At 28.9% G+C, this 14303-nt stretch overlaps 1 protein-coding gene across 2 annotated transcripts in view; it reads left to right on the top strand.

The window, feature by feature from the left end:
* Window positions 1-14303, top strand: part of LOC107451235 (ceramide glucosyltransferase) — a 46125-nt gene that overhangs the window by 16355 nt on the left and 15467 nt on the right. For both annotated transcript variants that reach the window (XM_016067261.3, XM_016067260.3), the window contains exons 2-3: window positions 1376-1652; window positions 7632-7773. In XM_016067261.3, coding sequence (XP_015922747.1) covers window positions 1549-1652; window positions 7632-7773 — 246 coding nt within the window. In that variant the 5' untranslated portion in view covers window positions 1376-1548. The remainder of the gene's footprint in view (window positions 1-1375; window positions 1653-7631; window positions 7774-14303) is intronic.

Raw genomic sequence — 14303 nt, 5'->3', positions numbered from 1 at the left:
CATACAATTAAGGCAAAGAAAAAAAAATGTACGTAAAAAACACACAGTTGCACGAAATAAATAATGGTATGGTTATCTTTCATGTGAAATAAAATCTTGGTACACCATAATTAAAAAAATAATAATTTTTCAAACAATGATCAGTAATAATTAAACTAAAGCTTGCGGGGACATTCAATCCTTATAAATGATCTTTCTTGTCTTATGCGTCCCCAAAATTTATGTCCCATTATTTAAACTTTTTTCTTTCTTTCTTATCTAAGGGATATCTTGAGATTAATAAAATCTATCGAAAATAGGGAGAAGAAAAAACTGAAGAAAAGATAAAGCGTGGATTTAATTTTTCAATAATAATAATTATTATAAGCAAATAAAGAAAAAAAAAACAGTACCTATTATTGAAATCTTAACATAAAATATAGATACGAAATGTTGAAATTAAATCCACACGCTACAAGATTTTATTTTTCTTCATCTAATGCGAAGAACTGAGACTTATAATTAATGCCGAAATTAAAGTTTGCAGGTATTAAAATTTTGAATTTAAATTTTTGTTTGTAGTTTTCATGTCATTCTAGATGCAAATTTTATTTAACCAATTAATTAAATAAATATTAAAAACTGGGTACCGGGATTTTAAAGTTAAATTGATGGGTTAATCTAAGCTCTTTAATTACACAGACGACGTTTGCCTCAAACTTTATATTGGAGAATTATGTAGCAGTAGTAGCTAAGCTATGAAGTAGATGAAAAACTCCAATAATTAGAAGGTAAATTTTTTTATAGGCAGATCAAAAATTTCTTTAAATTTATAATCTGAAATTTAAAGTTCACTGTTATGCAAGAAGTCATTAATTCCAGGTTATTATTCGTGAAATATTATAAATATTTCGGTAAATAAAAAAACGAAACAAAGAACATTAAAGTGACTATCTGCCTTAATGGTATAATTACTTAATTTACTTTCTACATATTAGTTAACTTTCCTAATCTTTAGGTGATAAGTTAAGTATTGTTTAGTCTTAAATTCATATCTATCCATTTTATATCATTTCACTGAAATAATAAAAAAATATTTCTTATTCAAAACTTTGAGTGTGAATACAGCAGTTGTTTGGTTATTCTTATTGTTTAGTTGGTTTTTGTTTTTTTGGTTTAATATTTCTAGAGCGTATTTTTAATTATATATCTATTTTTCTGAGCATTGTAATTGAAAAACAGAGCGGATATTTATTAGAAATAAAAAAATAAATAAATAAAAAAGTAATTGGTTGGTTTCAGTAATTCAAATACCTAATTCTTTTCAACATGGTTTTTATTTTAAGCATTTATCAAGATGTTCTCTTACTATCTTTCATTTGTTATTGTTTTACAGCTTGTTTGTGAATACAAATCAAAAGCTGAACGGTGATAAAGAATATCGATTTACTGCTACTGGCGTGCCTCAAAATTTCCGACCGAAGTCTGATTGAAAAACAACAGGAAGTTTCATTTCGTCAGTTGGCAACTCTTTTCATTCCTATCCAGCGAAGGGGCTGGGACACCGAAATGGTGCGGGTTCTACTCTTTTACACTCTTTATGGATTTGCAATATTTATATTTGGTGGTTGGTGTTTTGTCTGGATGTTACATTTAATCGCAATATTAAACGGGTAAGTAGAAATGATTGAAATATTTCTGTTTGTTTGAGATCTTCTTATAATACCCTACCGATCACTACTGTTTATACTCGACGCTGGGCATGCCGGTTGAGTGCTGATCGCACCGGCGTTGGATTGGGGTTACAAGGTTTGGATGTTTAAAAGGTAAAGCGCTTAGGCTTAACGCGAAGTGGGCGAGGTCCCTGTCAATCTAATTCAAGTGCATATGTACCCGATTCCACATTGTGAAAAAAATTATTAAAATAATCTTAACACTGATCCTTCGTGAATAGATGTATAATTAGTTAGGGAATCAGTCAACATTTATTATTTCATCGCTTGATAGAATCAAAAATTTTTAAATATAACTTTCACCCGATCGGTCTGATCCATTACGCTACGTTAACTTTCACTTGTTTACTTTTTCTATTTCTTTGCGATACCAACTTTTTAATATTTGTTTCGATGAAATAAGTTTAATTAAATTAAATCTAGTCTTAAGGCTTTTTATTTTAATGGTGAATAAGAGAGCGTATGGATTAAATTTTCAATTAAATTGGCTTATGACAGTTAGTGGATTTAAAATAAAATGCTAAAATTGTAGTTATTGATTTTAACCGCATACTTTTTTATAATTGAATTTTATTTAACTATTACTAATGAAATAAAACTATAATTGATATTATTTATATAATTAACTACTTATTTCCAAATTGTTCGTCTTTGACGGAAAAAAAAGAGAACGTAATTAACTGGTCTGGTGATCATGTATTGATGTTTAAAATAAAATTCCTCCTTGTATAATCAAAGAAAAATTTATATTTTAATTGTTAAAATTTGTTATTGTATTTCTTAGAATTCAGAATAAGTACCTAATTGTAGGTGGGTACTGTATTATTAAAGTTCAACACTCTCCCATCCCCCCTCCTCCCAAAAAAAAGGAATAGTACCTAATTTTTATTTAACTTATTTCAATGAAGGTTGTGAAGGTTATGAAATATGAGATTTATTTGTTTGTATTTCATAAAATTTAAACGTACTAAAGAAGATTGAAGATTTGAAATATTAAAAGACAGTATATTATGGATAGGGCTGCAAGTTTGTCATGGGAAAAATGACCCGAAATTAACTGGAAATTTTAAAAATAATGCAAATTCTAAACACAAAAAAAAATTTATTATATAAATGACGTAAAAGTCAGAAATTGTGCAAATAAGAAAAACAAAAGCCTAAAAAATACTCAACAAAAGTATTTCTTTTCATTTCAGGCAATTTTAATATTTTTATTTAAAAGAACAGAATTTGCGTACCAAGTATTGTACATTGTCAGATTATTCTAATTTATGCTTCGTCGTTTATCACTTAATACTTTTTTATACTTTGAAAACGATCTTTCTGCGTCTACACTGTAGGCACTGACAAACATCAAATTGCCACTGTGGCCAATTTTGGATAGTGTTTGACCTTCGATTTCTAAACTGGAATAATATCAATGTGCAATTTCTTCACTGTTGCCTTGTAAGAATTAAATTCACTTATTAATTCTTTGTCTCCACAAACATCGGGATATGTTCACAAACTGAAGAATTGTCCTCTTCATTCAAAACACTGAAATGTTTATATTGATTGGGATAAAAAACGCAGCATCCTTTAAAAAAAAAAAAAAAATCTTGAGACTGGTTGGAAAAATCTCTGTTTATCACTGCTGCTTTAAAAAAAAAAAAATTTATTTTGAATTTTTTCTTGGCGCACTCTTAGAGCATTTAAGTGCTCACAGCATCCAATACGTTCGCGAAATCGAACACTTAATTGTAAACGACGTAAACTAATTCTTTGTTTTTCAAATAGGATGGTTCAAAATTAATGTTGCATATTTTTCAATTTCTTTTAAATCTGTATTCAAATCGGAATCGTGATATTCTTCACAAATTTTGCTTTAAACTGAGTTTCTACTACTTTCTTTCTCCTTATCTAAAGCTCAGCGTACATATCCAAATAATTTACATGGAATAAACAAGCTTCAAACCAGATATTCCATCTAGTTTGCACAGGAGCTGTTGGTAACGCAGCTTTTTTGTCTCTTTCCATCAAAATTAGATCGAAAGCGACCTTTACGTGAAGAACACTTTGTGAATGCACGCTTGATATGAACTGCAAAGCAATTCAGACTCATTTTGCCATATTTCTCGCAAGACATTTAAACGATGAGCATTGCAAGTAGCATGGACAGGATTTAAATAGACAGCTTTCCTTTCAGGCTTTGTTCATATAAGATGCGTTGTCAGTTACACAAGATGTAAATAGCATTAAAGTGAAGTTTGTAATTTTGGGAACACTGCGTAATTACTTAACTAACAGATTTAAAATTCACACTTTCTTGCACAATACTTGCAAAAAAAATGAAAACAAAGAAAGGTTCAGATCATCGTTTTGCATTTCTACTCATGGAACAGCTAATACGTTTAGAATATATCTGTTTTCAGAGTCTATTGTTTCATCTGTGACAATGCTAACACCAGTGGCAGATGTTAGAACATCTACAACTTGATTTTTGTGAAATTTGTGACTCTTTGGTAGATAGTGGCTTAGTAGGTGACTGGAGCTTGATATGACACCTATGTCTTTGAGTGAATTTTCTAGCGGATTGTTTGTTGCCTCAAAAACACCCGCCTAATCTAGAAATTTCCACAGCACAATGTTGCTCTTGAATTATTATTATTTTTTCAAACAAAGAAGTAATATTTGCTTGAATAACTCTCCATTCACCAGCAATCTATTTTTATCGAATCTTACTTCTAAAATGTTTATCGCAGCTATTTTTTCTTGAGAAATCAACAGGAACATTGCATGTGCTGCAAAATAAAAGGTTTTTCTAACTTCAAAAGTTCCTTTTTTAAACTGTTAGCATCACTCAAAAGCAGTTGCTTTACTCATATGGCCCATATTTTTAACTTGCAAACATGCATTAGCAGGGTTTGATAAAGAAGGGGACTAGCTTTAAAAGTACAAGCTAAGCTTATCCTAGAAAACGTTCTAACTTTCCTGCTATCAGATAAATGAATGAGAAAAGGCTCTAATTATTCCTTTTGTGACAAAGTCATGTGATTATAAACACAAAGGCTTTGTTTTAAAAATATTAAGGAATCCCCCCGTACTATGGTTGGAAAGCTATACCCACTATGCCTGCATTCTATATTCAAACTATTAGTTATAAAAAGCCTTATCTCCCTCTCATCTAAGAAACTTGCCCCTATTTAAGAAATGACAAGAAGCCATGGATGAAAAATTGGCTAGATATGTATAAACGCAGTAGAAATTTCATTGCCCAATGTTATAGCCTATGCAACAATTTTTAAGTCAAAGATTTGATTTATATAACATTTTCCTTTTTTTGTGATTCCAATTTCTTTTGTATTCTTGCTGACTTCAGGAAGGTAATCCTAAGCTGTCAATCACCCTCCCTAAGTGTAGAAAGACCCAGGGCTAAAGAGAATAGAAGGGCTGGTTCACTCCTTTGAGGAAACTCTCGCCGCGCCAATCCTCCGATTTTTTCTAGTGACGTCACTTTGGCGCAAAGCTCGCACTTTTACTTCAAGAACAGAGCGTTCGGCCTTACTAGCTCTAACTAATATTGGAGCATTTCTTTTTGTGACATATTCCAAGACATTTGTTATGTTCTATAATGACTTTCCTCAGATTTTGCAGTGAATTTATAAAATTTTAAAACTATTATCGAAATGCCAGTTTGCGCGATTGCAACTTGAAAAAATTCTGATAGATAAACAAAAGGAAAAAATATAATTTTCCGCGTGTTCCCTAAAGTAAATGAACAACTATGTAAAGAATGAATTCCGAAATGACACAGTTAATATAAAACAGCAATACGTTTTTTCTATCATTACGAACTTTTATAAAAATTCGTTATCTAAATAGAAACCGCCTCGTTACTTCAAAATGAAAGGCATGTAAAAAAAATTAAAAAATGGATAAAGTCAAAGAAAATTTAAACGTAAGTAAAAAGTATAAATAAAATATATAGTGTACAGTTGAAATTCTCCTAATTTCATAATTTATTTTTTTAATGTAGTTATTCTAAATATTTATAATTCTTTTAAAAATTATATTCTCTTGAATTTAAATATCTATAAATTATATAATCTTTAATTTCAATATCTATAAACAATTGTAAAATTTCTAATGTCATTATGAATGTAAATTATTATTTTGTTTCAGTAATTAGCATTTAAGGTTGATGTTTCCTAATGATTAAGTATGAACAAATTGCTATTAACGGCATATTTTAAAATCGGGGATTCTAAATTTAACTCAACTTATTGTTATAAAAGAATATGTAGATAAAAATGTGTCGATATATGCTTCCATTTTTCTTAATAATTAAAGTTAAAACTGAACTTTTTAAAATAAAGTATTTATAGAGTCATTTTCGCCAACTAGTAAAATAAGTTTAAACTGGTATTTTTTTTAATATAATGGCCAAGAAAAATTTTTTAAGCTATGTTTATGAATGGAAATAATGTGTTAATTACGTAAAGTTTGAGAGCTAATAACCAGAAAAAGTCTAACTTATTTTTACAAAGAGAAAGATGCAAAGTTATCATAATATCTTTGCGTACGATCTTCCGAGATCTGTGGACACAGTGACGTCATGAGGAGGGATATCGTAGCTCCAGCTCTAAGAGCAGAGTGAACTAGCCCTTCTATTCTCTTTAGCCCTGAGAAAGACCACCTTACTTGACAAGATTATCTCTAAACTATTTTCTTGTCATTTTTTATTAATTCTACTCCCATACATCAATTGTGAATGTTTCAGAAAAGTAAAAAATTGTGTTAAATAAGAATAATAAATTAAGGAATTCAAATTTTAAGCAGTTTTCACACAAATGAAAACATATTGAGAAATTCACAGATTTTGGACGGGGAAAGAACAATTTTGCGATGCGCCAGACCTGCAGCCCTAATTATGGAGATGGGGTTATGTAGTCATATAAAGGTTTATCTGAATTATGTTAAATTCGCAAATTTTAATACAGCTGAAAAGTTGTAGGTTCAAGATACTTAAAATGAAGTCAATAAAAACAAATTCATCATTTTTTAAAATCAACAGCAATTCATACTTGCCTATTCAGGACACAGAAACTTGTGCATGCCTTACTGTGTGTAAAAATTTTTATAATACCACTAGTTGAAAAAGAATGAATTAAACTATAAAAAATTTCTTTGTCAACTTTTTTCTCAAAATTCCAAATGTTCCTTTAGAATTTTTTAGGTGAGTAACAAAAAATTTTATAATGATATACAAAAATATCAAGTTTAGGAGTTGTGAATTTTAAAATAAAATTTATCAAATTATACATTGTATATGATAAGATTTTGACTTTTCTTATAAACAGGGACTGACAAAATTTGTAAAATTTTTGGGCCCAGTCTTAAGAACAAGAGTCTATAATTGTGATTTTATCTCATTTACTGCAAATTTTAAAAAAATATCCTCTCATAGACATATTAGACCATTTTTTAGTGATCTGGGTCGTATCTATCTTTTGACAGTGAAAATGTTAAATATTAAATTTAATAAAATCAAATAAATATCAATTCAGCATTAATTGTATAAACACAAACCAGTGTATTTCTATGACAGAATAGGTAAATCTTTCAAAGGTATTTGCACTCTATAACTCTCATTGAGAGTCTTATTCCTAATTTATCACTCTAAGTGACAGTGATCATAAAATATATTAACAGTTACGGTTATTAATTAAATTGATGTTATTTATTAATTCAGCAAGACTTAGTCTAAGCCTAGAATGAATATATAAGAAAAAACTAAATAAAATCCTGAATAAAAGACATTTTTATTTTGTATTTTACAACTCAGTCAGCATGCATCTCAAATGAAATAAAAATTGAGTTCATTTGTGATTTTTTCTTACCAAATATATTCTATATTAATATTTCTTAATCTGTTTTTAGGAAACTTAAGTTGCATAAAAAAAGCCAATTACCATCTCCTGAAGTTCCCTTACCAGGTGTTTCCATATTAAAGCCTTTGACTGGAGTAGACAATAATTTGTACACAAATTTGGAATCATTTTTTACAATGAACTATCCAAAAGTAAGTGGTTATTTAAAAAAATTAATATATAATTTTTTCTTTCTGGGTCATTCTACAGTATTTAACTAATATATATATATATATGTAAACTTAATTAAAAAGAAAATATTGACTTAACAATGTGTTAACATAATTTAATTCATAAATACACAACTTGTGGTTCATAAAGCTTATTGTGGCTCTTGAACTATCTTAAATGTTAATAAAATAAAAATGTTAAAGTAAAATTAAAAAAATGTATAGTAGTACAGTACAGAACCCGTTATCCGGAAATCGGAAAACCAGAAAACGGGAACAAAATTCGATAGATTTTCCCACCATTTTTTTTAAAAATATTTTTTCCTCATAAGATTTTAGAATTTTTCTTTCTTTTTTGAAAGATGTTTACCTTACCATCATCTTGGAAATAATCATTAGTGTATTACTTTATTGTTTTTTCTTTTCAAGATTATTTCCAAATATTTTTTTTTTAGTTGGGTTTAACAATAAAAAAAAAACAGCTTTCCGAAAAATCAGTCATCCGGAATAGAGATGGTCCCGATCGTTACGGATAATCAGTTCCCTACCAGTATTATCCAGAAAACTTAAAAATAAAAAATAAAAAAAAAAACGAAATCAATACATTTTCCCGCCACTTTTTTTAAAAAATGTTTTTTTCCTCATAAGATTTTAGGATTTTTCTTTCTTTTTTGAAAGCTGTTAACCTTGCCATCATATTGGAAATAATCATTAGTGTATTACTTCATCGTTTTTTCCTCTTTTTAAGATTATTTCCAAATATATATATATTTCTTTTAGTTGGGTTTAACAATAAAAGAAACTGCTTTTTGTAGCGATTCAGAAAACCGGAAAAATCAGTTATCCGGAATAGCGATGGTCCCGATCGTTCCGTATAATCGGTTCCCTACTGTATAATGATTTTCAACTGTAACATGTTATTGATTTTTATTTTTAGAAAAATATATATATATATATTTTAAAATTTAAATTGCAATGACAATTATCTCACCAGTCTGATACTGTTTAATAAATTTTGTTTTCTAAGTAATAGTTAAAATAAGCAGAGTTCTCTCCCTAGGAATGAAAAAGGGCAGGATGCTTCCCCTGTAAAAAAGGTGTTTTGAGCTTAAGAGCACTCACTTAACATTGTAAATATTTATCAAAATATTATGTGATAACTGAATTACCTTCTCATACTATTGAAAGAGTAATTCTCTCTCTCTCATCAAAATATTAGAAAAATTTGTAGTTTATAAAAATAGTTAAAGGCAATCTCTTCGAACATTTTTATTCCTTAAAAAAAAATAAAAGAATTCTCCTCCTTATATATAACAAATATTGAGTAATAGAATAATATGTTGAAAGAGTTAGTCCCCAAGGGAATTTTTGCATTTCCTGGATTTGTTGGTTTCTAAAAATCACTTAGGGTGACCCGGTGTAATTCATGATCACTCTGTTTCTGGGGTAAATAATGATCACCTAAGTTTTATTCAAAAAAAAAAAAATTATTTCTAAATTTGAGACATGTACAAGAATGCTTGTATGCTTTACTAAAGTATAACTACATTTACTTAATAATAGTTTTTTATTTAATCTAACAAAATAAGTACCTATATTTTAAACTGCTTTCTGTATTTTCCATTTCAAAGATGGGTTTCAAAATGTGCACATTTCTGCAAAGATCCCCCTCCTTCTCTTAATAATAAATATTTTGAGTTACTTTCTTTTTCTTTGATATAAAAATAGTGTAAGCTTTTGTTTAATTGTTTCACATCTACTGTAAGCATTATAATTGATTATAGGAAACTTGCCCCCCTACAGATGGGGTAATTATTGATCACTGGGGTAATTCCTGATCATTGTCATTTCTTCTTATAAATAGTATAAAAAATAGCTAATAAATAGCCAATTGTCTTTTCTTAAATAATAGTTCATATTTATTAAGTGGAACAACTATAAAATATATTCTAACTGTAATCATAAAATTTGTTTTTAACTGTATACAAGACAAATGTGTTCAGATTTGCACCATTTCTGGTTTGTCTTACCTTGCTTCGATCTTAATTTTATGTGTGTGCATTGTTACAATAGTTTTTAAGTTTATGAATTAGCCTAATATAAATATGGTGAGAAATTATAAGCCTAAAAAGGATACTAAGCTATAACAAAGGGAAGCAAAATGAGTGAATTTTCTGTAATGATTGAAAATGAAAATTTCAGTGTGACAGTTGCTGCCAGAGCTGTTGACATACTTTACTTAACTTTACACTCTCACATAATGAAGTTGAAAAATCCAGCAAAAGTAACCCGTGTGGGAACTCTTTGTTATATTCCAGCAGAACATAAGAATGAGTTGGATGCTTTCCTAAAATGTATGGCACGATGCGAAGATTTTTGGAAAATTTAAAGTGTTAATCTTTATTCCTGCTTTTAAATAAATCGTTTTATTAGCGGCTTAAACATATCTTTTTGGTTTATTTATTTGATCTTGATGTCTTATTTGTTAATTATCATTTTATAATTATTTTTGAACAGCCCCTTAACTACTGATCAGTAATTACCCCAGAAGTGATCAAGAGAAGGGGTACTTCCTGATCACTAAAAATTTAAAATCTTTTAAATTCTAATTAGATTTTCAAACAAACGAAGGTAGCATAGGATTCATCTCATATAGCCTCAAACTTCCTAGATGAAAACCATCATCCTAACATCTTTGCTTTTCTTCGCACTATTGGTATTTTAAACAGTATATAAGAAATTTATCAAGTTTTATCCACATATAAAAATACTTGCATTTTCACTGTTTTAAAATTCTCATCATTTTTACTATACTTATTGTGTAATTGTACTCTATTCTACCTTTTAATGTTTTTAAAACCGTGTGTCTGGCGCAGCATGTCCTCTCTGGACCTTGTGCCATTAAATCTTACATTCAATTCAATTCAATTCCTCAAACTTCCAGTAAATATTAAAATTCTATCTTGAATAGTTTTTTCACGAAATAGATGTTTGCATTTTTTGATCAGGAATTACCCCAGGTCACCCTATATCAACAAAAAAAATATCTTAGGTTATTTTTCTTTTCTTTCCGTGAACATTTTATGAATTTCACATTTATGAGAAGTGTTTTAATCTTTGTGCTTCTATGGGAAAAATGCAATCTTATTATTTTTTGGACAAATGCTAGTTTTAGCTTAGCAGTCGCATTTTGCAACAGTGTTGTAAGTTTGCTCTTGCCCCTTGTATAAATAACTAGTTAATAATGATTGATGTTTTGCCATATAATACACAATATTTATAGTGGTCAGAGGTGGTACTCTTAAATTTTTAAAGTTTATTTACATTTCATTAATTTTCATATTTGAAGTTAACAATTTAAATATTTTTAAGTTACAAAGACATAGCTGCCTACTCTACAAGTTTTTCCAGTAGACTACAGGATTTTATCAGTTTCTCTTGTGCTACTAGTTTAATAAAAATTCTCCTGGTTTTTGTAAATTTTTTAAAGTTCCCTAAAATTGAGTAAGCTTCCTAAAAAAAATCCCTATTGAAATAAAAATTTTACACAGATTATTACTTGCTTGAATATTTCAATAAGTGTTTATTAATACATTATGAAGCAAGCCTCATTTATAAAAATCAATTTAAAACTTTTTTGCTCTAAGCTCTAAAATTTTGACTTTTCAAAACTCCCTTTTTTAATTAATTAAAAATCTTTTAACTATTTTTGATGAATTAAATGTGTATCACTATTTAAAATTATGAGTAAACAAAAAGCTTAACATTTCAAGTTTATTCAATGTTAATCATGAAAAGAAAATGTTGCAACTATAAAATTCCTTATGTGTTCATTTTGCAACAATTATCCTGAGATTTATATTTTGTAAAATCTACTGGATTTTTCCCCATCCTTGTTGGCAGCTATGCAAAGAAAAACTTATGTAGCTTACACAGGGCCGGATTATACCTTTCGTAGGCCCTAGGCATAGCCGTTTTTGCCCCCCCCCCCATTCCTCCCCTCTTTCCCCGCTAAAATTTTCTTGCATATTTTTTTTTAAACATTTTTATTAATATGGGTTTTAATTTACGAATTTGTTTATCCAACTTTATCTGCAATACCGACATACTGCCGATATTGCAGTTGATATCGATAATACCATTTTTTGGTGAAAATTTACTCTTCCGATTTAGAGGAAAACTTTGTAGATGAATTTTTACTATTTTCAAATTTGTATGAGCATAAATCTGCACAAGAAATGTTGAAGGCTCAAATTAAAGATAAACTTGTGAATACTTTTCCTAACGTTCACATTGCATTAAGAATATATTTGTCGATTCTTGGATCAAATGCAGAAGGAGAAAGATCTTTCTCCAGATTAAAATTTATAAAAAATTATTTGCGTTCAACAATGAATCAAGATCGTTTGGCATCTCTCGCACTTATGTCTATTGAATACGACATTTTGCGTAGTTTGGAATTCGACATCATAATACAAGATTTCGTTGAATCCAAAAATCGCAAAAAAGTAATATATTAGATCATAAGATTCTGCAAAATAATTTATTACCGAAAAATATTATATTTTTATTTGTATCTTCATAATTTTGTGCAAAATACACTTGTTTTTAAAGCTAAATTATTTTGGTCAATAAATTTTTTTCTCCCAAGTTTTTCGTAGGCCCCTGAATTTCGTAGGCCCTAGGCACGTGCCTAGTGTGCCTATAGGATAATCCGGCCGTGAGCTTACACATTAATGTCTTTATGCCACTGAAACAAAATTCAATCAAACTACTGGTTTCCTCTCAATTGATTAGAAAAAATGTCTGTTTCCTGACTCAAGTGAAACATTTTGAAGTTTTTTATATGATATGATAGTTTGGCTTTGAAACTATCATAGAAATAAGTTTGATAGACTTATTTCTGACCAATTAGATAATCTGTATAAAGGCAATTGTAAATAGAAACCAAGGGGAGAGAAACTTGGTTATATTTTTTAAGTATAAATAATATGCCGATTAAGCAATTAATATATTCTAGTTTTTATAAGGGATGCATATTTCTCATTTAGCATTTATGAAGTAATTTTGGGACTGAAATTCAAGATTATAATAAGATCTTCATTAGTAGTAACTTTTGATTCATGTGTTATTTATTACTTATAAAAATAGATTGCAAATATTCTATTTATTATTAGGTTTTACGTATAGAATATTATGTATTTCTACAGGAAAATTGCTACTATATTGTCTCATTACAGTTCTTGATATGAACTTAATGTTTTGTGATCTGGTTAGCAGGGTGGCTACAGGTGACTAAAATGCAACTATTTTTGGCCTGAAAATGCTTATAAAAAAGGCAACTATTTTCAGGAAAGGGAGGACTTTTCTGTACTCCTAGTGATGTTTCTTTTAGCGTAAATTGGGTTGACAACTTGCAGCCCGTAAGAGATTCTAATCACAAGTACATAAATAAAAGAAGCATTGTCATGTTATGAGTAGAATGCAAGCAAAGTAGCACTATTTCGAACAAGCTAACATGGAAGGGGGAAGTTAGCAAATTTTTTTGGGGGGGATGAATGCACCCAAGAGCTTGGGGGGGCACTGTCTAAATCAAACTATTCAATTCAATTTTTAAAAAAATATTTAAACAGTTTTAAGTTATATTTCAGATGATTACAGGCGCAAATATCTATGATAAGATTGAAACTTAACAACCACAGTCTAATTCGAAAAATCACACTTAAAAATTCTCCCTCTACCTTTAACTGAGTAAACAAGCCTGAATTTTTTCATTTTCATTGGGGGGGGATTTACTATACAGCATCGTAAGATTTAAAAAAAAAATAATAATAATAATAATTAAGTATCTGCACACACAATCCAAAAGTATCTACAGGCTCATTATATTTTTTGAGTTCTGAATAAATGACAAAAAACACCTAACTATTTAACATATTTATTTATTCCTGACTGAAAAAAAAAACAATATATGCATGCACATTAACATAAAAAACATTGAAGGAAAATTAATATAAATAGTTATAAGCAAAATAAAAATTAGAAGTACTGCATTGATATTAACACGCCACAACTGGTCAAAAGACCGGTTATTATATGTTGTATTGTATTGTAAAGTGTTGGCACGTTTAGTGTTAAGTAATTATATTAAATAATATTAATATGATAGTTAACTAATTTTGCTCCCGTAATTCTTCACAGCGAAGTCCATTTTTAACTATGTTTCAATTTTTATTAATAAACGGAATTACTCAAAAAGGATTTCCTACTGCCACCGTAATTGTTTATTTTCGTTGTGAAGTGATAGTCATGTCCAGTTATTTGCTCATCCGCTAATCATGGAATCACTTTGGGGCTAAATTAACAGTTTTATCTTCTCAGTAGCAGCACGCACACAGCTAAACAACCTATTATTGTATATTGTTTATAGGGTGACCTGGGGTAATTCCTGATCAAAAAACGCAAACATCTATTTTGCGAAAAAAACTATTCAAAATAGAATTTTAATATTT

This window comes from Parasteatoda tepidariorum, chromosome 10, assembly GCF_043381705.1.
Source record: "Parasteatoda tepidariorum isolate YZ-2023 chromosome 10, CAS_Ptep_4.0, whole genome shotgun sequence".
NCBI classification, from domain to species: domain Eukaryota; kingdom Metazoa; phylum Arthropoda; class Arachnida; order Araneae; family Theridiidae; genus Parasteatoda; species Parasteatoda tepidariorum.
The sequence above is the reverse complement of the archived record's forward strand: the minus strand, read 5'-3'. Positions and strand labels throughout refer to the sequence as shown.